Below are 27,576 nucleotides of genomic sequence, written 5' to 3' on the forward strand. Positions count from 1 at the left end.
AGGTCGCTATATTTGCCTGAAGAAGGAAACAGTAATACCATTTTTGTAGTACACTATTTTAATTCTATTTTTAAATAACATTTCTGTTACCAATAAAATTCAAATTTCCTCTTGATAACTCTACTAACCATACTCTGAATTTTAGGTGCAGTGAAGAACGCACAGCTATAGATAGCTTTTTTCTAAAAATATTCTTACAGAATCTTTTTCTAGGGATAGTTGTTCCTTGGTGGATAAACTATCGAGGAAGCATTATGACACTTATCTGCTCATTAAATAAATCAAACTTTCTTTTATCAGAAAATAAATTAACTCAAGAGAAAATGAACTATAATTCTAAGAAAAATGAATGTGCGAGAATTTGTTGCTTGTCAGTGAATATTGAGATAAATATTCTAAATACGAAAATGAAACGTTTATTAAAATGTTTTTTATTAACAATACACAGTTAAAAAATGAGATAATGCAACTTGCAAGAACAGTAATTTTGGAACACTCAGTAAAATAGACAAAACTTTGTTAGATAAGTCATACTGAAGTTTTGTGATAGCTCTCAGAATTCTAGAAGGATGATAAATCAATTTTGATCTTTCTGAAACAATTACTCTACCTCAGAGTATGTTAATGAGCGAACAAATTTGTACTTACATTTTTCAAAATTTTAAACCCTAAATGCATTAAAATAATACTTAAATCAATAATGGCAGTGTAAGCAATACCACTGGTCCCAACTTTAGTGAAAGTCACTTGTATTTTTTGTATTTATTTATAAAGGTATCGACACTGAACTTTCTTTGACAACCTTTAAAATTCATGTAGCGAATTTTGCCAAACACAGCTCGTTCAGCCCAACCTTGATCATGTATCCCGCAAATGGACCACATGCATCCTGTGAAACAAATAATTATGAATTATCCCAGATATGAATCTAAATAGTTAGTTTTGTTAGATTTCAAATAAAATGGATTCAAAGAACTTAAATTTTATAATTAAACGACTGTTCTTATAAATTTAGATGAATTTATTTCTGTAGCAATGAGAATTTGGGGCCAACCAATAGCAAATTTCTAGTAATTGTAGTTATTAAATTAAATTCAGACTAGGTAATTTCTAGCAAACCACCACTGAAGCCGAACAAGGTATATTAATAATAAAATTTTTTATTGAGGATATCAACAATTAGCCAGAGGCTAGTTTACATATTGGCCCTCTAAATTTAAGTTAAAACAGAAGAAATAGAAAAGTTTAAAATTTGTCTAAAAATTTCCAGTCTTTAGGTAATCTAAACACTTCAATTTAAGAGTCATTCCATGTCAAAGTCACAGATTTCGATGAAATTTGGTTAACTGGTGTAGTTTAGCATAAACGATCCCACGTAAAGTAATTTTGTCTAGAAATTTTTTGAACAGACGACTACGTACAACCGTTCCATCCAGTCTACTTCCAGCTATACCACCACGAGAGCTTGTAATTAAACAAGCGCAGTCTAAATTGGCCCAGAAAACCAACTACGATAGACGCCATGGCGTTCGTGACCTGCCAGATTTGAAGAACGGTGATCGGATGTGGATTCGGGACAAAACGAGTCGATGGACGAGTAATCCGGAGAGCTGAGCGCCCGAGATTTTACGTGGTTGCTACAACGCAACCGCTATCACCTCATTCCACTACCAGAACCTGTCATTGATCCGTGCTACTACCAGTCACCGACTATGGACATACCTGGTCCAAAATCCGTTCAGACTACCATACCTGATATGGACTGGAACGATGCAGATACGCCGACACTAACAAATGAGTCATTTGGTTAGTTGAGGTCAAGTCCAGTTCAACAGAAGTCTACACCGATAACCACTAGATCCGGCGGAGTTGTTGTTTCACCGAAACGTTTGAACCTATGAACTTAACTTTGAAGATGTAATTATAAAAGTCGGGGAGGATGTGTTATCACGGTTCTGATAAAGAATGTAAAATAATATTTTGTCTATTGTGTCGGTTTAAGTGACCTTGATATTTGTTACTTTCTAAACGCGTTAATAAAGTAAATCCAAGTAAAAAAACAAGGTGTAATTTATTAGTTAAATAAATTAGCTGTTATCGCTTCCAACATTACATCATGAGTGAGATTAAAAATTAAACGAACACATTTCAATTCAGTTGTGTTATGACGTCAAAGCTGCTGACGTCATGTTACGTAAACCAGTTCAATTCATCTTATTAGTTCAGCAGTTCATTAGATTGTCAACAACCATAAATAAATAACACTCCTCCATTTTGACAAACAATAACAAAACAAATTAATTAAATGTCTTTAACCCAAATTCAATAACCGTAAAATATTATGGAAGTTATCTTTAGTTAATATTTTTGTTAATATGTCTGCGAGATTACGACGCGATTCTATATATTTTAACACAAACAGACCTTTATCTAAGTTATCTTTAACGAAGTGAAATCGCAAATCTATATGTTTAGACCTTTGGTTTTCAACACTATTTCTCGCATAAAATGGTAGATTGATTGTCACATGAAATATGTGGAAGTTGAAACATAGTAGTGAAAGATTTGAGTTCGTCGATAATAGGTAGAAACCATAAAAGTTCCTTTGTTGCCTCGGAAAGAGCGTAATACTCGGCCTCCATGGAGGATAAAGAAACCGAATGTTGACGAATTGATCTCCATGACACCAATGAGTTTCCCAGTAGTACCATATAGCCACTGTGAGAGCAACGCGTGTCTTTATCCGCGCCCCAATCACTGTCACTGTATATCGTTATTTGGGGTTTGATCTCATTACGATAAATGAGTCCCACGTTACAAGTTGTAGATACGTATGAAGCCAAATTACGTAGATGAATCCAATGACTGAACGCCGGATTTGAGCTGAATTGAGATAAAGCCACTACTGAGAAAAGTACATCAGGCCTCGTTCTCTGAGCTATAAATAACAATGCTCCAATTAGTGATCTATATGGATATTGTTCCATCCTTTGTTGTTCATCTAAGGCAGTTGGGCAATCATTCCTAGTGAGTATAACCAATGGATTCAGAGGTAATCGCACTGGTACTGATGATAATTGATATTTCTTGGCCATTTCTACAATATAATTTTCCTGATGGATCCGTAATGAACCGTCTGTGCGAAAATCGAACTCCACTCCAAGTAATTTCCTTATGGGACCAAGGTTTTTCAGTTGATATCTGGTTGCCAGGATATTGTAAACCTCATCAGTTGTGTCCTTATCTCTGGCCAAAACAACCAAATCATCGACATAGACTAATACCACTGCTCGAAATGGTAAGTAATAGATGCAATTTGTCCCGGCCAGCTTCTTGAACCCCAACTCTCCGAAACTGCAATCGAACTCCATATGCCATCGGCGACCACTCTGGGGTAGGCCGTATAATGATTTTAGGAGCTTTAGACATTTGGATGGACCAGGGATTTCAAAACCAGGGATAAATTTCATGTACACCTCCTCCTCCAGTGTGCCATATAGATACGCATTTTTCACGTCAATATGATGATGAACCCAGCCAAAAGTAATAACAAATAGTGCAATGAAAAACCTTATAAGGCTAAAGTTCACCACAGGAGAGAATGCATTATCATAGTCAATACCTTCTGTCTGATTCCAACCCTGGGCGACCAGTCTAGCCCTGTACCGAATAACCTGGCCTTTACCATCTCTCTTTACTGCAAAAACCCAACGGCAACCGACTATCTTCTTGTTAGTGGGGGTTTCCACAACAACTGCAACTTCCCTTTCCTTGAAAGTGTCCACTTCATCTTGCATGGCTGCTTGCCATTGTTCTTTCTGTTTAGAAGTGATCGCCTCTTGATATGTTTTGGGAATGACAATCTCTGCGCAATAGGCCGCATACTCTTCCTCATCAGGGTCCGTATCTATGGTTGACATCAAAGACGAAACCAACGACTTCTTTGAAAAATCGAACGCCGTAATATCGCATATTAACTGATGGTCTTCCATATATTTCACCACCTCAGGTTTAGATCTTAAACGTAGTCCCGTAGGATCGAAGTAATATATGTCAGCTTGACCTCTAGAATTTCCACCCTGTCTTACCACAACCTCTCGTCGGAAACCAGCTGGTAATTGAGGCACTACAGGTGGAATGGTAGTTGCAGGGATATCTGTTGGAATAGTGGGCAAAGGTGATTGACAGACCACTTGATCTGTTTGGTCGTCACATTCCACTACGTCTCTAATATCGGGAATATCCATAATCCAATCCATGAGAGATTTTTCCTCTCTTGGCCTCAGAGGCTGAATATGGTTGATTCCTCGTTTCTCTTCGTCAAATGTGACATGCATGGTCTCAATTACCGTGTTTTCCTCCGGGTACCAAATTCGGTGTCCCTTCGTATTCATTGCGTAACCCACTAAAACACCCAATTTAGCTCTCCTATCAAGTTTCTGACGACACTGAGCCGGGATATGCACGAACGACAAGCTGCCAATACGCCTCAGGTGTAATGCGCTTGGTTTACGTCCTCTCCACATTTCCAATGGGACCATATCATCGAGTGTGGCGTGTTTTGAGTGATTCTTCAGGTACGATGCAGTAACAACCAACTCCGCCCATAAAACAGATGGCAAATGACCGTCTTCCATAAATGAACGCACCATATTTAACAAGGTACGGTTGATGCGTTCCGCCACCCCATTCATTTTTGGTGAATAAACATTCGTTCGTTGATGCTTGATCCCCTCCAGCTTACAATACTCAGAGAACTCGGTTGAACAATATTCTAGACCATTATCAGTCCTGAGGTTCCTGATTTGCTTACGTTTAAAACAACTAATGGCTTCACTCTTCTTGGTCATCGTGTAAGTATATAAATACCGACTTTTATCATCCACAAAGGTAATGAAATAACGTGCTCCACCAACAGAATCAACTTGAGCCGGTCCCCAAACATCTGAGTGGATTAACTCCAATATGTCGGTACTACTAATTTCTGCTAATGGTTTATGGGGTTGTTTCGTACTTTTGGCCAACTCACAAGTTACGCAATGACCCAGTTCACCTTGGAGAGTCTAATCCACGTAGCATGACATGTGATGCCTTGTATCGTAGACTCGCTTCATGAAGATGACCCATGCGGTAATGCCAAAGAGTAATAGTGTTACATGATCCACTGTTAACTGGATAAGCTTCACAATCATCATCTGGGCCGTTCGGTAATACTCGAGCATCCAGGGTGTAAAAATGATCTGCTGATAGAGGCGATTCAAAAGCCAAACTTCCATTAGGGAAAAATGAGGTGTACTTTTTATCTTGGATCGACGCCTTATATCCCGCTTCATCCATTAGTCGTGATGACATCAAATTCCTCCCCATCCTCGGAGTGTAGAGAACGTCTTTAAGATAAAAATAATTATTCCCCTTTGTATTTACTTGAATCCATATATTCCCACGTCCTTAAACTGAAGACTGCCCTTCGCCAACTGTAGCTTTAGATTCAAAGTCTGTAAACGTGTGGAACCAACTTCTCTCATTACAGAAATGACGTGTAGCAGCGCTATCTATAATCCATTCCTTGGTCAAAGCTGTTGTACAATGTGCCACTACAAAATATGCTCCTCGTTGTGGACCTTGTGATCTCCTCTTCATTCCATAACTTGCTCTTCCTCGACCTCGATGGACCCTGTCTACAATCCACTGAGTTATGTCCAGTACGACCACAATTGAAGCATGTACCAGAAAAAGATTTAGTATGATTATCATGTGACTGAACCCTTGAAATATGATTTGTACTAAGCGCAGTATGCGTAGTATGGGCTACTAAAGCTCCAGATCCCTGTTCCTTGTCAAGCTCTTTTTGAAGTTGTCTACCATATTCTGCTATTAGCATTTGTTTAATTGGTTCAGGTTTAAAGTCTGCGTCGCTTAGTTGATATATTTGGGAAGCTAGAGCGTCGTACGACGGGGGTAAAGTTCCTATTAACTTGTTCGATATATGCTTTTCTTCAATAGTTGTACCCGCATTTTCCAATTTCTGTTTAATCTGGTATACCCTTCCTATAAACGCCGGCATAGATTAACCCTCTTTAAATGTTAATCCATAAAATTCATTTAACAATGCAGTGACTCGGGCACGAGATTTAGGTTCAAATGTATCACATATTATATTCCATAACCCCGCAGGGGTAATAGCTTCTGTAGTAATGCTTCTTAAACTCTCACTAATACTTAATGCAAGTAGAGAAAAAGATTGTGTTTTCCGTAAAGTATAAGCACGTAGGGCCTCGGCCTCTCTAGCGGTTAATTCACTGCCCATACCTGTGGGGGGCTTCTCCGTATCCATTACTATCTCCCAAAGGTTTTTACTTTTCAGTATGTTTTCCATAACGTACCTCCAATCGGCAAAATTATCCGACTTCAAAACAATCATGTGTCCCATAATCATAGACGACACACTGTCTGCCATTGTGTTAGGCCTAATCACTTGCGTAATGCCGTAATCCAAGGTCTTTGTAAAATATTGTAATCGCCGACTCACTCTTCACCTTGGGCCTTGGCCTGTCTCCACGTAATTCCCGGCACTTGTTACTTGGCCATAGAAAGAAACCACGCTCTGCTACCACATGTTACTTTCTTAACGCGTTAATAAAGTAAATCCAAGTAAAAAAACAAGGTGTAATTTATTAGTTAAATAAATTAGCTGTTATCGCTTCCAACATTACATCGTGAGTGAGATTAAAAATTAAACGAACACATTTCAATTCAGTTGTGTTATGACGTCAAAGCTGCTGACGTCATGTTACGTAAACCAGTTCAATTCATCTTATTAGTTCAGCAGTTCATTAGATTGTCAACAACCATAAATAAATAACAATATTATATATATATATATAGCCGTACCGAATTATTATGATCACTCTCTAGCTCACTCCGTTACTTCAGTGCAGTTATTTTTACTATACTTTTATGTTACGAAATAAATTATGAGTTTAACTGTTGAACCAATTTGTGTATCTCAATTTAGCCTACCGTAACATTACAATTATTTACAAGATAAGAGTTTAACTCATGACATTGCAATATTTGATTTTTCTAAGAAGAACCACACATCTACACATATCGCATCACTACCGCAAATGGAAGAGACACCTGAAGCTCTATGTGCTGATATTATTATTCCAAGCACTTATGATGAAGCTATCTCTTCCCCGGAGAAAGATAAATGGCCAGGAGGCCATGGAAGATGAGTATCAAACCTTAATTAATCGACAAGTCATGGAGACTGTACCACAACCTGATGATAAGAAGATTGTAGGATGCCGTAAAGAAGGACAGCGAAGAGAGAATTATACGTTACAGAGCACGTCTAGTCGCCCAAGGCTACAATCAAATTGATTATGATGACTCATTCTCGCCTGTGGTCAACTTTAGTTTGATAATACTGGTGTACGTAGATGATATACCGATCATTGCCAAGAACACTGACATTTTATATGAGATAAAAGATAAAATCGCCAAAATGTATGAAGTGAAATGCCTAGGTCCAATCAGAAAATTACTAGGAATTGAGTTTGAAACCCAAGAAGATTTTAGTTTAAAACTTAAACAAACACAGTATATCAAGCAAGTGGCAGTACGATTCAGTATAAAGGCTCAAACCAGTAAGCCTCCCGATGAGTCCAAACATCATATTAACAAAAGACAATTGTCCAAAGAATCCGGGAGAGGTTGACATATCAAGCTCTAATAGGCTGTCTTTTGTTTCTCGCCCAAAGAACAAGGCCGGATGTACTGTTTACAGTCATCGCTTTATCGCAATTTAATAATAATCCCGGTATAGTTCATTGGAATCGAGTCAGACAACTAACGCGACATGTTCTTATCACAGCGAACTACGGACTGACGTATCAACGTCAACAACAAGACCCAGCTATAATAATGTATTTCGATTCCGACTGGAGCTTAGATAGAGATACAAGACGATCTACCAGCGGGTACGTTTTATTTATCGGATCCTGTCCTGTGGCCTGGAGGTAAGTGAAACAAAAATCGGTGTCACTCTCAACTATGGAGGCCGAGTATGTTGCCCTCTCTGAAGCTGTGAAAGAACTTATATGGATCACACAGATAATGAAAGAACTTAAAGATTTTGAACCTCATCTATTGAACCGCATTGTGTATTGTGAAAATCAATCGGCAATCTATTATAGTCAAAATAGTGTAGAGAACCAGAAATCTAAACATATTGATATTAGATGTCATTTCGTTCGAGAAAAATTAATAGAAGGACTCTTTACTCTAAAGTATGTACAATCCAAAAATAATGTTGCCAACATATTTACCAAAGTATTGTGTAAAAATAATTTTACTAATTGTGTTAATTTACTAGCATTTGGGAGAGTGTTGTTAGTGAACTTTTCCATAATCAGGATGTAGTTAAAGTTATGTACATAATAGAGGAGTTGAGATTAGGTGTAATAATAGTCTCAGGTCTGGCAAACCTGCAGGTAGTGTTTTTCTAGTCAGTCTAGAGCCAGCCATCATTGGTGTAACATGTCATTAAGCTTTGTACATAGTCAGTAACCAACTAATAAATTATTTCGATTTATTTAGTAGTTTAATCATTCCATAATATCTTAAAACAAGGAGGTCCAGCGAATGAAATCTTACCCCTACCGCACATTGATTGGTAGCGTCTTATTTACTGCGCAACGAACAAGACCGTCATTCTTTATTCAGTGACAGCACTGTCACAGTACAATAGCAATCCCGGCTATGTCCACTGGTGTCGTCTGGTGCAATTGGCCCCTTTACCTGTTGACAACAGCTACGAAAGGTCCCCCCCGCACAATCTACAACTAGGAGTAAGAAAAACGACTTCATAGTTGAAACCTGTAGTTCTAGGTATAGGGAACTCAGTACCAAATTCAACGGAAATTGCCTCTGGAATAATAATAATAATAATAATAATAATAATCAGCTAGGCTAATACCCAAGGCAACACCTTAGGCCTAAGTCATCTTGCGACTTTTAAAGCCTTTAATTCAGGTGGCCGGGTTACAATGCATAGGAGGGTGGTGGCAAGCCCTGCGAGCCAACAGCTCCCTATACTAACTATTGCCGTTAACCTCAACAAGTTTTTGTGGAAGGGGAATCCGAAGAGCTCGGGGGAAAACCCCTTAAACCAGTGGGGAGAGAACTTGCAAACTCAACGCAGGAGTTGTTCCGAGTTTTCACCCAGTGCCACAAGCTGGGATCGAACCCGGCTCCTCTTGCTGCAAGGCAAAAGTGCTAACCACTCCGCCACCCCACCTTTATCTCAGAACTAATATTAATATTTAAAAAGCTTATAACTCAACACTTAACAGAACTTGGCCTATGACTTTCTACACTTAGTATTTGACATTATGTATCTTCTGTATCTTTAAGTATTTTAATGTAATTATTTAATGTGTGGATCCTCTTGTAAATAAGTCTTTTGACTTAATAGGTTATCCCTAATAAAGCATTTATTTATTGATTTATTATATAAACCAGTAGAGAAACCCCATTTAACTATATTTCGTGAGTGACTGGGCTTCGGACCGAGATACTAGGAAGTCCGTCAGTGGATACGTTGTTTGCATTGGTGCATCTCCAATAGCATGGCGGTCAGTCAGACAACAATCAGTTTCTCTATTGACTATGGAGGCAGAGTACGTTGCTCTGTCAGAAGCAACGAAAGAACTGTTATGGTATCTACCTATCCTCATGGAACTGACGGTGTTTGGGGTAACGTTCGGTCAGCCGACAATTAACAGCGACAGTCAATCAGCCATCTACTTTGCAAGGAACCACGTCGAAAACCAGCTATCGAAACACATCAACTTTCGATTTCACTTCGTTCGTGATGCCTTGAGTAACGATCTTTTTAAATTGGAATATGTACAGTCACGGAACAACCTTTCGGACATTTGTACGAAAGTTCTGAACCGCGCCACTTTCGACAATTGTTCCACGTGGGTAATTAATATATTACTCGGTATGCCCAAGAGGAAGAGTGTTGGAAAAACCTACTATATTAACTTTGTCATACTAACACACAGCTCCTTTACTTCTGAGCATAGATTGTTTACATTTTTGTTACGCGTTGCAGTCGCCGATTACGGGTATATAAACCGCTGCAGACTACTACCATCACCAACGATGTTCGCCGCGCTCTGTAATGTTTGTTACTTATAATAGTCTCTTACATTGCCCTTGTTTGTATTGTAAATATAATTTAAACATTTTTATTAAACCTAACGTTTTCATGACTATTTTGACCACCGTTATTTATCGTCAAGACAATCCACACAACAGATCGCCTGAATCGCATCTTGAACAAGAAATGTGTAATTTTCAGAGAAATCACCAATTATGAGAACCTCATTAAGGACTAGATTAGCTTTTCTCCATTGCAAATACTTTGATCGTTCCTTTGCAATATAATTGTGTGTCAATAGTTCCTCTACAAAGTCAGGAGATGGTTTTAGAACCACCTCAAGCGTGTCATCAATGCCCTAATTTTGAGGTTCTCAAAGATTTCATCGAAAATGTACTTGAAGATGAAAATATTGACACAATCACCTATCGACAGTGGGTAAATGTTGATCGGAGCACGCTTGAGGTTGTTCAAAAACCATCTACCGACTTTATAGACGAATTGAAAATTTAGAGGAACTATTGACGCACGATTTTATTGCAAAGGAACAATCAAAGTATTTGCAATGGAGAAAAGCTAATCTAGTCCTTAATAAGGTTCTCGTAATTGGTGATTTCTCTGAAAATTACACATTTCTTGTTCAAGATGCGATCCACTGGATCTTGGACCAGGCTACACTGGAAGAAGTTTACAAAATGGAAACCCATTTAAAACTCCTATATGCAACCGCATTTCGTATCAAATCAGTACGCTCTTTCCATTCGTTTATTCCTTCATCACCAACTACATTAAATGCCAGAATATTGTCTTCAAATAATTTTTCAACCATTTTTATTGCGGAAGAAACTGTCGAACTATTCGTGGATTCGCTTCTGTGAAGCGCGAGAACAAATGGTGGTTAGTGTGTGTGATAGAAAAGATTGATTTGTATGAAGAACTGAACTTGTGCTTTCTCCATCCTCATGGACCAGCCTCCTCCTTGCGCTATCCCAGCCATGAAGATTTTCACTTGCTGTTTTTCCCTCAATAGTAAATCCTACTACTACTACTGGGAGGTTATGGAAACTTCCAACTGAAGAATCGATTAATGCTACGAAAATTGTCGAAGCGAGATTAAAATTGTAGCGTAGAAACTGAAGCTAAACTTATTTTATTTCACTATGTATATAGTTCACAGATTTTTATAATTAAATATTTTTTGAAGTGCAATTCGAGTGCCAACAATTAAAATATCATAAAAACTTCGTAAGGAAAAATACTTTTAAGTTCCATAATAAAATTACCATAACACCCATAAAAAAAATTTCAAGACAAAATTACTTTACGTGGGATCGTTTTATACTAAACTACACCAATTAACCAAATTTCATCAAAATCTGTGACTTGAAACCTTGTTGATTTGACCTGGAATGACTCTTAAACAATTTTAAGTCTTTGATATTTATACTTTATAGTTCCAGTGGTAGCGCATTCTTAAGTACTGCACCACGATAAGATATTTTGGCTTTACTATGATTTGAGTTTTGGGTTTGAATAAATAAATAGGTATTTTCCGTCATACTTATAGCACTTTCCATTGTTAGATTATAATAGGAAATAAAATCATTCTCAAAAAAAACTTAAGAAAACATAAAATATACTTTAGAAAACGGCAGAGCACTAAAAACACACGTCTTAAGCAGACGACTCTAAGCAATTTATAAGGGTCATGATAAACAATGGTTTTCCCACAGTAATTAAGTTGTTTCTATAATTATGCTAATACATGTAAGCCGTAAGTTCTTAGTAAAAGTGGTATTTCCTTGTTTATAAATTTGAAATGGGTGGCTTTATTTCACGCATCAAGCTAAATTCAGATTTATTCAAAAATTCTTACCAACATATCCATTTGGATCTCGTCCATCCAATTCATACTTATCATTCAAATAAATTGCAACTGACAAAGCTTCTTCAGGAGATTTCGTCCATTCAAGTATTTTCTTTGCCCAATACATTCTCAAAAATCCATGCATCTTTCCTTCATGAACCATCTGTAACTAAATAGAAATATCTGACTTAATTTGGAAATAACAAAATCAAACATTTAATAGAGTGCTTGGTTTAATAGTGGTAGTAGAAAAAAGAATGACTTAATAATAATAATAATAATAATATGCTTTTTATTAGAACACCTTTTAAGTTTTACACTTGTTTACAAAAGGGTCCACCGTCCATTAATTTAAAACTTAATTTAGGGGTGCGAACAAAATTATCATTCAAAATTATTGCTCAATTGAGCACTTCCTGGTTTTTACATATTAAAACATTTATTTTATTTTAAAAGTCTTTGTATGAATTTATACTTTTTAGTTCATCGTTCATCTTATTCCACATAGTAGCTGAATTTCTCTTTACACTTTTTTCACCAAATTTTCCAATTTTTTCTACATGGAAATTATTTCTTTGACCCCGAGTGGCTGGTCCAGAATCATTAATATGTTTTGCTTTATACCACTTCAAAATATACGGCGGGGCTTTTTCTTGCCTAACTTTAAAGTTTAATTCGTAATTTTGTTGCAAATTTGTTACATTCGCTATTTCGATAGCTTCTGACAAGGAAGAATATTTTGGATTTTTTGCAATAAGTTTTACTATCATTTTAAATAGGCTTTGTAATCTATTTTTTGTGGATTTTTTGGTGGTTTGGTAGAATATATTTCCGTAATCTAGTATAAGTTTAATTAGTACTTTAAATAACATTTTAAGAGTGTCAGTGGATAGTGAGTTTTGTAGTGGTCTTAATAACCATAGTCTGGTCTTAATTTTCTTTACAGTGTAGTCAATATGTGGGGCTTATGTTAAATTCTCATCAATCCAGAGACCCAGATATTTGAATGAGCTTGTTCTCTTGATAGTACCCTGGCAGATGGTTTCAATTTCTGATGCAATTTTTTCATTTCTCTATTTGGACTAAAAATTATGAAATTTGTCTTAGATTTATTTAAACAAAGTCCTTTTGTAAGGAGTTTAATGCTTATATTATTTAGGTCTTTTTCCATATTCTTTATTGCAACCTAAAGATTTTTGTCCACTCCTAATATTGCGTCATCATCCGCATATTCATTTGCCAGGGAGTTTTCAAGTGATTTGTGTAGGTCAGCTGTATATGCATTAAATAATAAAGGGCCCATGACACTGCCTTGTGGTACTCCATGCTTTACATTCATTGGTTTTGATGAGAACCCATTATACATGACTATTTGTGTTCTGTCACTCAGATACGACCGAAGCCACGATAGTACTTTCCCATCAATACCGGCATTTTTCAGTGTTTCTAATAAGAGATTGTGTTGAACTGTATCAAATGCTTTTGAGAGATCTATAACAGTTATGGTTACATATCGTCCTTTTTCTAAATGATAGGCCATCCATTCCTGTAGCTTTATTCGTTTTAATGCTTTAAAAACATCGTCTTGTCTTCTGTTATTTCAGTAAAACTATTTAAGCCTGCTCTATTACATCCATCATTATAATTCATGGTAGACAGTAGTTGTTCCGCCATTCCAATAAAATAATCGTTCATGTAATTTTGTGGGGGATTAATGGCAATTAGTAAATAATCTAGACATCTTTAAACGAAATATAATTAAATTTAATGAAGACCAAAAGTTAGAATGTCAAAATATACATATCTCTCTCAAAAGAAAATGACACAACAAGTAAAGTTTTAGTTTTGGTTTGCAGACGAAATTCGTCTGCTATATTGTCTGTTATGTTTAGCAGACAACATTAGTCTGCTAAAGTGTCTGCATTGACTTTGCAGACGACATTTACAATATCCTATGCAAAGTACAGCAAAGGCCTTACAAACTCCCCCTTACTTTGACATAGGTAAAGCCAATATACAAAAATTATTTATGTAAATTCCCAATCCCTAATTTACTCTAGTTAATATGTCAATTTTAACATAGCACAAAATTCTTGAAATTTTCTTTTAGGCAGAAACTTAGTAAAAATGTCAGCAATATTGTTATTCGTATTCACTTGTCTAATTTCAAAAATACGGTTGTCGATACACTCTCTAACAAAATGATATTTAATCTGAACATGCTTTGATCTATTATTTTCTATGTTATTCAAAGAAAATTGTATTGCCGCCTGGTTATCACAGTAAATAATCGGTAATTTACATTTCTTATCTAATTTCACAAATTCAAATAGTTCTTCAACAATGTTGGTCAGCCATACAACTTCCTTCGATGTTTCAGCTAATGCAATGTATTTGGATTCCATTGATGATAGTGCAATGTTCTTCTGTTTCACTGATCTCCAGCATACAGGATTGTCACCTAAATTAATCACAAATCCAGTTGTTGATTTGCGATCATCCAAATCTGATCCCCAAGAGGCATCAGAAAACACATTTAGATTTATCCCATTCAGTCCATTATAATGTAGACCATAATCACAAGTTTGGCACACGTATTGTAGGACTTGCAGTAAATAATTCCAATGTTTCTGCCCAGGATTCGAAGAATAACTAGCTAAACTTGTTACAACAAACGCAATGTCTGGTCTTGTACGCAGCGACAGGTACAATAAACTTCCTATTAGTTGTCTATATGGAGTAAATTCTGCATCATCTAGTTGATATGTTCTTTGAATGGTGTTCTCATACTGTTCTGGTAGTCTACAAATCATCTGGTATGCTATCTCATCTGGGGCTAAAGTTCGACCAGCTAATTCTAATTGTTCAGCCGCAGCACTAACTCTCCCTAAAAATCCAGACATACTCTCAGGTGGATAATATTTCAAACTTAGAAATGCATTACGTAAGGATGCTATCCGAGCCCTTGACTTTGGCTCATGTAACTCTTGAAGTGCAGTCCAAACCTCCACAGCCGTATCATACTGTGACACTAAGTTCTTGTGTTGTTCATCAACACCCAATGACAATTTTGACAATGGTCTTTGTTTTCTAGTTTCATATCTTTCTTTAACTTTAGCATCAGCCTCTTCCCCAGGGTCTTCATCTGTTTCATCAATAATCCCCCAAAGACCAAAATCTAACAAGGCCATTTTCATGTTGAACTTCCAGTTCACATAATTTTCATCATTTAACTTATTAAATGAAAAAGATGTTCCTATAGTTATATTCTGTTTATCCATCTTTTGTAAATATTGCAAATAATTCTTTCTTCAATCTATTTCTATTGTCTGGTTCTATTATACACTCAGCTAAGCCTAGGTCCCTACACTAATTGCCAATTCAAACTAAACATTCTAATTACTTTCTCTAAATGATCTAACCACGCTCTGCTACCAATTGTGGGGGATTAATGGCAATTAGTAAATAATCTAGACATCTTTAAATGAAATATAATTAAATTTAATGAAGAGCAAAAGTTAGAATGTCAAAATATACATATCTCTCTCAAAATAACATGACACAACAAGTAAAGTTTTAGTTTTGGTTTGCAGACGAAATTCGTCTGCTATATTGTCTGTTACGTTTAGCAGACAACATTAGTCTGCTAAAGTGTCTGCATTGACTTTGCAGACGACATTTACAATATCCTATGCAAAGTACAGCAAAGGCCTTACAAATTTACTATATCTTGAGGGTCCGATGATAAATTATTGTCATGTAATATTTTATTGATTATCTTTTTATTTTCTGATTTCAAGTGTGGCTTAAGAATTCTCCAGAAATGTTTGGTGCCTTTTACCTTCCTCAAGTTATCTTTAAAGTAGTTATTTTTAGCCTTTTGGATTAAATTCGTAACCAGATTTCTCCGCTTTCTAATGACCCGTAGCTGCGTTTTTACTTTTTGTTTTTATCTTTTCTTGAATATGTATTTGTTGATTTATGTTAGTTGCCATCCACGGGGTATGTTTTTCAGGGGCGTGTCTTTTCTGAATTGGCGCGTGAATATTCAATTGTTCTGTAATTACAGTTTCCAGCTTTGCCACACTTTCATTAACGTTTGATATCTCTTCGTTATCATAAAGTTTTAACTGAATTGCATTTATGAAAGCCTTAGTTTCCATTTTTCTAAAATTTCTCACATTTTTTAAAACTTTTTTATTTTTGGGAAAATCTTTTTCCTAACCAGACATAATATATCATGATCAGATATACTATTTGGAATGACAGTAGTTGACTGATCCTATCGGGTACATTCACATAAATATGGTCAATCAGCGATGCCCCTTTAATAATAATAATAATAATAATAATAATAATAAAATGGCTTTATTGGGATTATCTTTTAAGCTTACACTTATTTACAAAAGAGTCCAGATTCAAGTTTAAATTAAAAGAGTCAAAGATTGTGAGAAGGATGATTTCTTTACAACTGATGAAACTGGATTAAGAAAACAGGAAATAAATTGCATGAGAGATAACGGATGCCTAAAAGAAATGTTAGAAAATATGAGTTCTCAGTATAACTTAAGGCACTGAACACCAATTTAACGAACATCTTTAAGCTTTGCAAAAGCATTGTACTGCGTTGACTTATTGGTCAACTTCACCCTACTTTTCTTTCCCGACATTTTAAAATTTATTTCACGTAAAAATATAATAAAAAACGATTATAACGTAATAAGCCTATGTTTGGAAACTTGTTGACTAAAGCAGACGAAGTTTCGCGAATTCGGCCGAATTACTAATAGGGTCGCTAGTGTCGCGATACTATTTTTTCCCCAAAAAAAGATTTGAATTCTAACAATATGATTGGCTCGCTAGTATAGGGCGTAAGAGGGAGGTTGGTGAAGTTGGAAGTTTTCAAGAGCTCAAGAGGCAGACTCTTTTTCTTCTATGTCTCTTGGAGATACGTATATTTTGATATGCTAACTTTTGATCTTCATTAAACTTAATTATAATTCATTTCAAGATGTCTAGATTATTTACTAATTGCCATTAATCCCCCACACTATTTGGCGAGAAGATCATGAACCTCGTCTTTTTCCTGTTGAGACATAGTTGTTTTATAGTTAGCATATTAGTCAAATTTTCGATATCCTCCATATTTTTAATATCAACGTTTAAGATTTCATTAGTAGTGGTAATAGCGTTGTCATGAGCATACTCGTTACCCATCCAATTGGGGTGAAGTAAGGTACACAGACACACGAGATTTTCGACGAAGTGTTATATTTATTTGATACCTTGGGCGATGAGGAATATTTGGGTGCAAGAATTATGCGGCGCAAATTTATATTCGCGGAGATATTTAACTTTAAAAATTTAGATTTTTCAATGGATGTTTACTAAAAATTCCTGATTTCGAATTTTTAGATAACGTAGAACACCTGACAGTTGGACGATACTAGGTGCGTTTGGCTAGGTACTGTCCTCTCGGTCGCGTTATAGACGGCCCATCGCTTTTTTAGTATGGGGTTGGGGTGGCGCCGCGCGCCCCCAGCGCTCGAGCGAAGTGAGTGCGCGGCGCCGTCAGGCGCCAATAATGGGAACGCTTGATATTCGTCGTCGTGTGTTCTGAGGCAGTGCCATTTATTCTATGTTCCATTCATTTGGTTTTAAACGGTGTTGTCGCACGTGTTCTGCTATTTTTAAGATATTTTAATTCGTCATAAAGAGCGAATTATTAGGATGTCTTCATTAGAAGAACAAGCGGGCCCTTCAGGTTTTAAGGGAACCGTTAATTTGGCTGGTAGTGGCAGTGAAATGTCAGAACATGAAGAAGAATTTCCTTCTCAAGCAAGCGAGGTAACCGTTTCATCAGATTCGAATAGTGGTATTGACGAAGGAGAACTATTCGACATGTTTGAAATCGACAGGTTATCCAAAAACAAAGAAGAAATGATTGAATGGCTTCAAACTTATAACCTCATAGGCAAGGGCTTCGATTGCAATAAATGCAAAAAGGACATGAAATTATACCCAGATACAAGTGCCTTAGATGGTTTTACATGGAGGTGTGGTAGGGTCATCGAATCGAAGAAAAGAAAGAAAAAGATGAGGTGCAACACTAAACTTTCAATTGGCAAAGATTCTTGGTTTAGCAATTCTCCTCTCTTGATAAGGGATATTTTGCTGATTGTGTACTTTTTCATTTACAATATTCTGCAAACTTTCGCAGCCCACGAGCTGCATGTCGCTAAATCTACTGTTTCAGATTGGTTTAGAAAATGTAGAGACGTTGCTTTCGATGCAGCTATTATGACTAGCGAACGAATTGGCGGTGAAGGAACTGTCGTTGAACTCGATGAGTCCAAATTCGGTAAACGAAAGTTTCATCGCGGCCAACGAGTTGAAGGGCAATGGGTTTTTGGGGGGGTTGACAGGACCAGTAAAGCTTTTTTTATGGTTCCTGTTGCCAAGAGGAATGCGGTCACATTAATCCCTATCATTCAGGCATGGGTCAAGCCTGGCACCACCATACATACTGACTTCTGGAGAAGTTATGATGCCCTTGATGCTGACCCCGATTTCACCCATTTTAAAGTTAATCATTCACTGCACTTCAAAGATCCTCAAACCGGGGTCCATACGAACCGCATTGAAGGCCTTTGGGCACATGCTAAAAGAGCAATTCCCTCAGCCGGCAGGAGGAAGCGCTTTATTCCGGGTTATTTGGCAACAGTCATGTTCATGAGTAGGGCAAAAAATCAAGGGAAAAACCTCTTTTTGGCTTTTTTAGAAGCTGCTGCAACTTTGCATTCCCCAACGCCTTAAGCACACAAAAAGACGGTTTACTTTTTTCATTGGTTCTACTGCACTGAAAACCACTTAAATATTTCGGAAATAAAATATATATAAAATAAAAAACGTGTCTGTGTACCAAATTTTTGCCACCAACTGTGAAATTGATTGATGTCCATTATAAGATACTATTTGCCATCGTTCTTCCAGGTACGAAGCAAGCCAATCCAGAGCTTTCTCTTGCATACTAACTTCTTTAATTGTCTCGAGTAAAATATCATGTTGCACGGTATCGAAAGCTTTAGATAAATCTATGAAGGTAACTATGACGTATTTTCCTTTATCCAAGTTCGATATAATTGTTTCATATAGATTGAAGATTGAAGTAGTAGTTGAATGGCCCGGCCTAAAGCCTGACTAACCGATATATAAGGCATTATTTTGTTCTAGGTGTTGGGAGATATCATTATTAGCCACCTTTTCACAGATCACAGAGAGGCTGGCCAGGACTGTAAGCGGTCTATAGTTATCCTTAGGTCCTTCTTTGTAGGCCGGGATAATTTTGCCAGTTTTCCAGGTTTGAGGGAAGACTCCCATTGTAAAAGAGATTAATTATTTTAGCAACAGTCTGAGATTATTGCTGCCAAATTATATATGATTTTTGGAGATATGTCGTCATGTCCGGAAGCCTTATTAACCTGATTTTTTTCAATAGTTTGAATATTTGATCTTCCGTTACTTGCGTAAAGCTATTTAAAACTGCTTAATCCCAATTTACTTGATTTACTTGATTGCTAGTTTCTGCTGATTTATTTTGTGGTATTTGAAGGTTTGAAATGAGTTTGTCCGCTACACTCAGAAAGTGGTCATTAATTTCATTAAAGCATTCCGCTATTTTTGTAGGCTTTCATACAGCCTACCATTGTGAGTTATACTTGTAATTGTCTGTTTTCCCTGATTTTATATAGGATTTTATTGAGTTCCATAGCTGTTTTGAGGTTTTATTATCTGTTAGTTCTGATTTGAAATATTAGTTTTTAGCTTTCTTAATTAGATCCGTTACTTTATTACGTTGACTTTTATTATGTTCTTCGTAATGTAGACGGTATTGTTGATTACTTCCAGTCCTTGCTTTAGTTTTGTATTTATCTCTAAGGTGCATTTCATGCTTCACCTGTGAGGCCAGCCATGGGGGTGCTTTTAAGAGGGACGTGTTTTCTTTGATACGGTGCGTGATAGTTCAAGTTTTTAGTAATCACCTGTTGGAGCATTGTGATTCCCTTATTCGGATGTCATACTTTTTCCTCTTTCTTTAAGCTCATTCTGTATTGTAATGACGAAGTCTTCAATTTTCATTTTACTATAATTTCGGACCATCTTTTCTTGTTTTCTTAATTTTGGGACACGATTTCCTCCTTATTAGGCTTATTACGCTATGGTCAGAGATTCCCGTATGAAATACATTGACATCTAGTATCCTATCTGGAGAATTCACATAGGCATGGTCTAAGAGGGTTTCACTGCCAGTTGTTACTATGGTAGGGTTTTTAAATACTTGTTTAAAGTCCATTAAAGTGTTCAGTAAGGGCTTTGTTTTGGTTGCAATCGGTTGTGCCATTATATTACAATTTGTGTCGCCCATTAATATAATTTCTGTATTCTGTTTATTTGTTACACTATTAAGTTGATATTTTATTTCATTCATGTAATTTTGATCAAAGTATATTGGGGGGATATATATAAATCCAATTATTAACGCACTTGAACTCTTATATTTCAACACAGTCCATATAGTTTCCATATCTAGATTTTTTGTATTTTTATTTGGGACATTCACAACATTCAGAGGAATTTCGTTTCTGTAATATATTACCAGTCCTCGTCTTAATTTATTATTCTTTTCTTCTCTAATTAGGGAGTATCATGGTATTCTTAAAATGATGTCTGGATGTTCAGGGTCTAACCAAGTTTCAGAGATTCCAAATATATCCATTTTGTACCTCTGTAGTATGACTTCCACTTCGTTGACTTTCGGTTTTAAGCTACTGATATTAAGATAAGCTATTGTAATGCAGTGGCGGCCTAAGGGGGGGGGTCCGCCCCGGGTACCAGGGCAGCAGGGGGTGCCATCGGAGAAGCTCGAGGGGGGGGGGGGTGCAAATCAGAACGATTAAACTTTAAGAAGATGGACCCGTGAAAACTTCTGCACGGTCCTGGGGGGTGTCACAAAACACTGCCGCCGCCCCGGGGGACCCAGCCTTCTTAAGCCGCCACTGTTTTAAGGCCTCTAACTTTAGTTTGATAATTTCTGTGGAGTCATTCATTTGCTTTTCCTTTATTACTCGCTGGTTGATTTCTATTTTCCATCGTTTTTTCTATGTTTATGCCAGCCAGCCAATTGAGTCTGTTTCTAAGAGATTTTTCCTGTGATCTATAGCATTCAGTTCGAAAGGATATTGTCCATTTAGTATTGTATAACCAACAAAGTGAACCAACTTAAATTTCAAATTGCTCTATGATAAGTTAGAAAGTGCAGTGGGTGGTGGGAAATTTTAAACACTTCATGCACTGCAACTGGAATATGAAAGTTATTGATTGATACATACTTGAGCAGCATTCCACAAAGGATCATGGGTCTTCGCTTTTTCAAAAGAATCCCGCGAATACAAATACTCTCTTTTGTCCTTAGTATGTTCCTTAAGAGTTGTCTGAGCCCATGACCAAGCACCTTTTATATTGTCATAATTAGGGCAGTAATAACAAAAATTGTCAGCCAGTTCCCTTCTCACAACAGCTTCTTCAATATATGCTTCAACAGATTTAGAACTTTTACTCTTATGATCTTGAACCATCAGAATGCAACGCTGAACTGCAATCTGACCTGAAATAATATAACAAAACAATTTGAGATAAAAACCCCAAATAACTCTTGGGCCCTTTTGAAAAGTAATGCTAAAAAGATCCTCAATTCAGTTTTAATTACGATTAATAAAGTTTGTGATATTAATTGAAACTATGAAAATGGGTAGACTACAAGATAGCAGCTATGGAGAACTATTAACCTAATTTAAATTTTAATAGGTGAATACTGTTTTCGGACTAAAGTTGTACTCTTTTAACCTTAAAATGACCTATTCCCTTGTTCCAGAGCTGATAATTACTCTACACCATAAACTATTCGTCTGTTCTAGGGCTACTCTTTTCACTCCTTCTGAAAAGGTGGTGTAAAGAGAGTAAACTGATAAAATCGTAAAACATTTTTACCCCAACTCAAATTATTCGCCACCACAGAATCGGAATATAATAATGTCATAGATTATTCTTCTTACACCTTACCCCAAAATCTCAGAACAAGCGAAAAGCATCAACCTAATATCAAACATCTTAGTTCTTAAGAAGATAAACATTTAATGCAAAAAGGGTCTCTTCAGTGGAAGCTAGCCTTAATTGTTGCTATATTTGTACACCACCAATTGCAAACATTCAAAAAGCTAGGTGATGACCACAGGTTTTAATAAACATTAAAACAATTTCACTGTGGTATTTTTAATTAATCACATTGCCTTTACTTTATTTAAATCTTATTTAAAAAATTCACCCAATTCGGTTTCTCCCCTTGCAAAGAATAACATGCTGATGAATTGACATCAGTAATAATTTTCAAGAATTTCTAATCAGGCTGGTAGCAAAGTGAACTTTGCTAAACAACGTTCGGCCAGTGAGACAGCCAACATGAGTGCCTCACATATAGCAAACAAACGCTCTCATCATGGCCGAACTAAAGGCTACACCATGGGCTGCCCAGAACCCACCCTCGCATAGCTGATGACTAGAGAGACTTATTCTTACACTGCAAACTACCCTCCCCGAAAGGTTATAGAATGTCGAGTATGGATCGCACCTGGGGATCCAGTACCCCATTAAGGACAGTTCAGATAGGGACAGTGAACATATACAGTGGCATAGACAATTGGAGGTTTCAGTACTAAAATTTAACACCTTCTCGGCCCCTCTCGGGTATTTTATAGTTTGAACCCCGGCCTTGAAGGATTTCTGGCTACGCCACTGGTAAAATATAAATTAAAAAAAAATTGTAATCTAACCAAAATGAATCCATGGAGAAAGATTGCTGAGATTATCCTTTGTTGGATCATTACGCAATTCGGAGAATCCTTTAAGCCTTTTACTTATAAAACTATCAAGTTGTTTCAAGCCTTCTGAAGTTCCTGGTTTAGCCCACTCCACTTCAACTACACTTTTGTCAACTTCTAATGAAGCAAATGCATTTTTCCAAATGATTTTTTCCGGCTACAAAATTTTTAACAAATTACCATTTATGGGATGGAAAATATAAATTTCATACCTTCAATTCACCGCAAGCATTGTATGGATGTTTTATAACTGGTGGAAACTCTGTTAAAAATTCTGGAAGCTTATCCATAATTTTCCTTCGGATTGTTCTGGCTCCATACTCTAACTTATCAGATGCAATCCAACATGGTACTACATTATGACTGTCAACCTGTAATACGAAAGTGGTCTTATTTGTAATTACTATAAATTCATACCTCAACCTAGGAATGCTTATCCTGCCATATCCCTTTATTGGAAGTTCTCATTTACCATTTTAATCCCCCATCCCAACCATGCCCCTTTCATAAACTCTGATTTTGTTAAACTTAAATTAATTTTAATTATGATTAAAAATGTAAATCAAACGACATTCTGTGTCACTTGGTTGGAAAGACAATTACTAATGAATTCAATATTTGTGATAAAGAGTGAAAATGTTACAAACTGTTAAAAACTTGGCGGTTAAAACAGCAGTATAAAATTTGACATTTTTTTTATCAATACAGCAAATAAAGTTTGATATCCATAAAGTTTTCTCATCCATGATAAATTATTCTATGAAGAGTGACTGTTGGTCTAAGATTTTGCATTTGTCACAGCCTCGCACTTCATTTCATTTCTGTAGTTTTTCGGACTTTTTTTTAGGCTAATACCCAAGGTACCACCTTATTATGCCTTTAAACAGGTGGCCGGGTTACAATGCGTAGGAGGGTGGTAGCAAGCCCTACATGCCACGCGAGCCAAAAGCTCCCTACACTAACTATTACCGTTAACCTCTACAAGTTTTTATGGAAGGGGAAACTGAAGAACTCTGGAGAAAACCCGTTAAACCAGTGGGGAGAGAACTTGCAAACTCAACGCAGGAGTAGTTCCAAGTTTTCACCCAGTGCCACAAGTTGGGATCGAACCCGGCTCCTCTTGCTGCGAGGCGAAAGTGCTAACCACTCTGCCACCCCACATCCCCTATCTCGTTGTGGCTTTTTAATTTTTTCAGTTGTCGGAAAATATATGAAGTTGGCATAGAAATTAAAATCCACACAGCTTACTTGACAAAACGCAACGTCATCTGGAAGATTATTCTTTACGTCTTCAACCCACTGTCGTGGAACTCGAAGTGGTGCAAAATCAGTTACCACTCCACCAATTTTGTTCTTTTGAACAAATTTAGGGAGTATATCCTTTGCATAACCAAATAATAAATGAAAATTTATGTTTAGTTTATCACATTCTGATTCAACTTCTTGCAGGCCTTTTAACATAAAAGAGTAATGTCGAATTGTGGCATCTAGAAACTTTGGTACAAGACAGAAACAAACAACCAAAGGACAGCCCACTTTTAAAGCTAATCTCTGTGCGTAAAGAAGAGCCCAGTTATCTGTAAAATATTGAAAACAATTCACAAAAAGTACTTTACCCAAAGAATAGTAACTTAGGCAAAAGTGGTGACCACTGTGTTTAAGGGGTCCGAAATTTTAAAATTATATTCTCTTTATTTAAAGCTGTTATGGGGGTGCCAAGTATTTGCTCCTCTCAAAAATTACTTTCCAAATTTAAAAAAAAATTTTGATTTAATTGAAATAATGTACTTTGATGAAGTAATTATGAAATGAATAAAATATTTTTTGGAACAAATTAAATTGAGAAGAAAACCAAATAACAAGTACTTAACAAATATAAGTCAGACCAAAATTTTAGTCGAGCTGTTTTAGAAGTATTAATTAAATGATTATTATATTCATAATAAAAATTAAGATGATTAAGTCCAAAAATGTTATTTAAAAAATTTATTATTCTAACACTTAACTTTTTTCTATGGGAAATGTACGAATCATACATAATAATAATAATAATAATAATAATAATTTGGTTGGAGCATACAATAATGTATTCAGTAAATGTATCTATCAAACAAGTTAGTTGTTATCCCACAATCTATTTACACTGCATTTATGACATTAAATACAAACCTTGTACTCTTTGATCTCTTGACATCCAATACAAAACCGCTTTACAATCAACTGCCACATCTTCATTTTTTGATATTATTCGCACCCTCTTTTTATTAAATTTGAAATCTTTGATTGAAGAACAAAATTGCACACGCCTTTTACTAATTTCAGGGATGAAATTGTCATCTTTTTCACAATCATTTAACGACACTTCTTGACTTTTGAGTTTCTTGGTATTTTGTTGCTTAAAGAAAAGGGATCGTTTGGCCATTTGCGATGCCGAGATTTGATATCTTTGAAATAAAAACTGTTGGAATGAAACAAGGAAAGAAATATAAACCAAAGTGCTAAAAGTATAATATCCTCTTAAATACTTGGGAAGTTCTCAGTTTCAGTTGCAATAGCATTCTCCTTGAAATATGATGAAACAACCTGAGAGCATTTTGTATACACTACAGGGGCAACGCCACCTAGCCCCTGGCCTTAGAAATTTGTAAGGGAGCCTCAAAATCGTACCAAAATGTTTTGGGTAAAGTTTTAATTTCTTTAAAACTGCATAGTATTTTATAAAGGTGTATAAAATAGAAATTTAGGGGGTGGACAGTGGTGGATTAAAAACTGCCTAGAGCCTTTTTAATGAACTTGATCTTGTTATATCTGCCTCATCTTGGGCCCCTCTACTTTTTGGTTCGTTCTGGGTCCTTAGGCTTAAGCCTATAAGAGTACTATCACTCTGTAGATTTGGGCAATGGTTGCCATTTTGAGGGCAGTTTTTTCTCTATAGGAAAAAGCATGGGTGAAGTCGCCATACGTCACGCCGATATTACTCTATTCAGCTTATTGGTTAATACACCACAAGGGGTAGAGCACCATTTTTTTAATACTTGAGGAAAATAAAAGAGGCCCACATACCACAAAGTAACGAATGCCCACACGCAACATGAAAAACCCAGTAAAAATACACACCCGACCTGTCTGCATACACTCCTATTGTCATTTAATGGGATTCACAAACCTGGCATGATGAGAAACAACAACTTAGTTGGGTTTGAGAGATAACTGAAAAATGTGATAATTTTGATGGGGTGTTGTGCTGGTAAGTGAAAAATATCAAATATAAAATCTGGATAGAATGATGGAGAATGCATGTTTTCTTCACTTAGCTGGTAGAAACCTTAAAATAAGAATTTGCTTTCTATGCATGAAGTCACAATTGGTGGATTTTAAAATTCATTTTGCACGTGAAAATATGCCGCCTTGTTAGGGTATAAAAGCAAGTAAATAAGCCTGCTATACCTCATTCATAATGTAAAGGTATTGTCGCGTGCAAAAACATAATTTTGAAATCGGTAAATTTTGAAGTATGAAGAAAAATAATAACAAAAAGCTTTTCCAGATATATTCAGGGTATGATTTACTATGAGCTTACTTGGTTTTTAGAATTGTTAAACTTGTTCTAAAAATTAATCAGTGTATTTATTTCATATAATTGTTTTTTTTTTAAATTTGACTCATATATTTCTTATTTCATACTCATTTTTGTACTAATTCTACAGCGAAAATTTAAATTTTCAATAAATAACCAAATGAATTAAAAAATAACCTTAAAAGTTTTCACTTTCTGTATTATCCCTTATAGTCATATCATTATGCAGCAGACTGTATCATTGTGTACTAGGAAATGTCCTCCATGCATCTCTGTCTCTGGATTTCTTGTTATTTTTATAAAGGGTTCCACATAAATGCCGAGAGCAACAATCATCCATCATTGTCAATCTAGACTTAATTTTCAATATTTGTCATTAACAGCAAATGGTGCAATGGACCAGCCAAACTTTTCACATATTCCTCCATTTGTCCTCCTCAACAAAGTTTAGGAGGGAGCAAATTTTTCTCCTGTGATTTTTTACTACTCTGATGTTTTTTCAAGCATTGGCTTTTGGCATTAAAGCCAATGCTTGATCCCTTTAAGAGCGGATGAAGGCAAAGTATACCCTACTTAAATTAGATTGTGTTTACTTCAATTCATTTACTTTAGCTTGAGTGTAACTTGGGTTTACTCTAATTTATTTACTTCTGCTTGAGTGAATTAAAATTTTAACCTTATAATGTATGATCATTAACTATAACAGTTCGAATAGATTGGCGTTAGCGTATCTAATTTAATGTATTGTAGTAAATTGTTATAACTACGAGAAAAGAGTTAGCTAGTAACTTATTTCTTTCCCTCACACCGAAGCATAGTGTATTCAAGGCTTCAAGCCTTTTCAAGGTCAGCTGCGGCCAACTTCCAATTGATTGATTTCGAAGATATTTCACAAAGAAATAACATTTCTATGGACGTGGCTAAAAACGTTTGGGCGAAAATTTTGAAAATGGACTGTGAAATTTTTGCTCCTCAAACATTGGCAGCACTGATTTCAGTTTTGAAAGTATTACCACAGCCAACT

At 36.1% G+C, this 27,576-nt stretch overlaps 1 protein-coding gene across 7 annotated transcripts; it reads right to left on the reverse strand.

Annotated features, from left to right (window-relative positions):
* Positions 1 to 512: 512 nt before the first annotated feature.
* Positions 513 to 27,394, reverse strand: LOC149950963 (deoxyribodipyrimidine photo-lyase-like). Of its 7 annotated transcripts, none has more exons than XM_090167944.1 (8): positions 27,229 to 27,394; positions 25,145 to 25,433; positions 24,224 to 24,552; positions 23,188 to 23,346; positions 22,928 to 23,132; positions 21,431 to 21,705; positions 12,051 to 12,210; positions 513 to 889 (listed from the first exon to the last, which is right to left on the reverse strand). In XM_090167944.1, the coding sequence occupies exons 1-8, from the start codon at positions 27,244 to 27,246 to the stop codon at positions 744 to 746; spliced, it is 1,581 nt and encodes a 526-aa protein (XP_090024070.1). In that variant the 5' UTR covers positions 27,247 to 27,394; the 3' UTR covers positions 513 to 743. The 7 variants fall into 7 exon arrangements, with proteins under 7 accessions (XP_090024070.1, XP_090024071.1, XP_090024069.1 ...); XM_090167945.1 differs by lacking the exon at positions 27,229 to 27,394 and adding an exon at positions 26,093 to 26,363; XM_090167943.1 differs by lacking the exon at positions 27,229 to 27,394 and adding an exon at positions 25,501 to 26,363.
* Between the last annotated feature and the right edge of the window lie 182 nt (positions 27,395 to 27,576).

This window comes from Leiobunum rupestre, chromosome 3 (assembly GCF_980474605.1).
Source record: "Leiobunum rupestre chromosome 3, qqLeiRupe1.1.hap1, whole genome shotgun sequence".
Taxonomy (NCBI): Eukaryota; Metazoa; Arthropoda; class Arachnida; order Opiliones; family Sclerosomatidae; genus Leiobunum; species Leiobunum rupestre.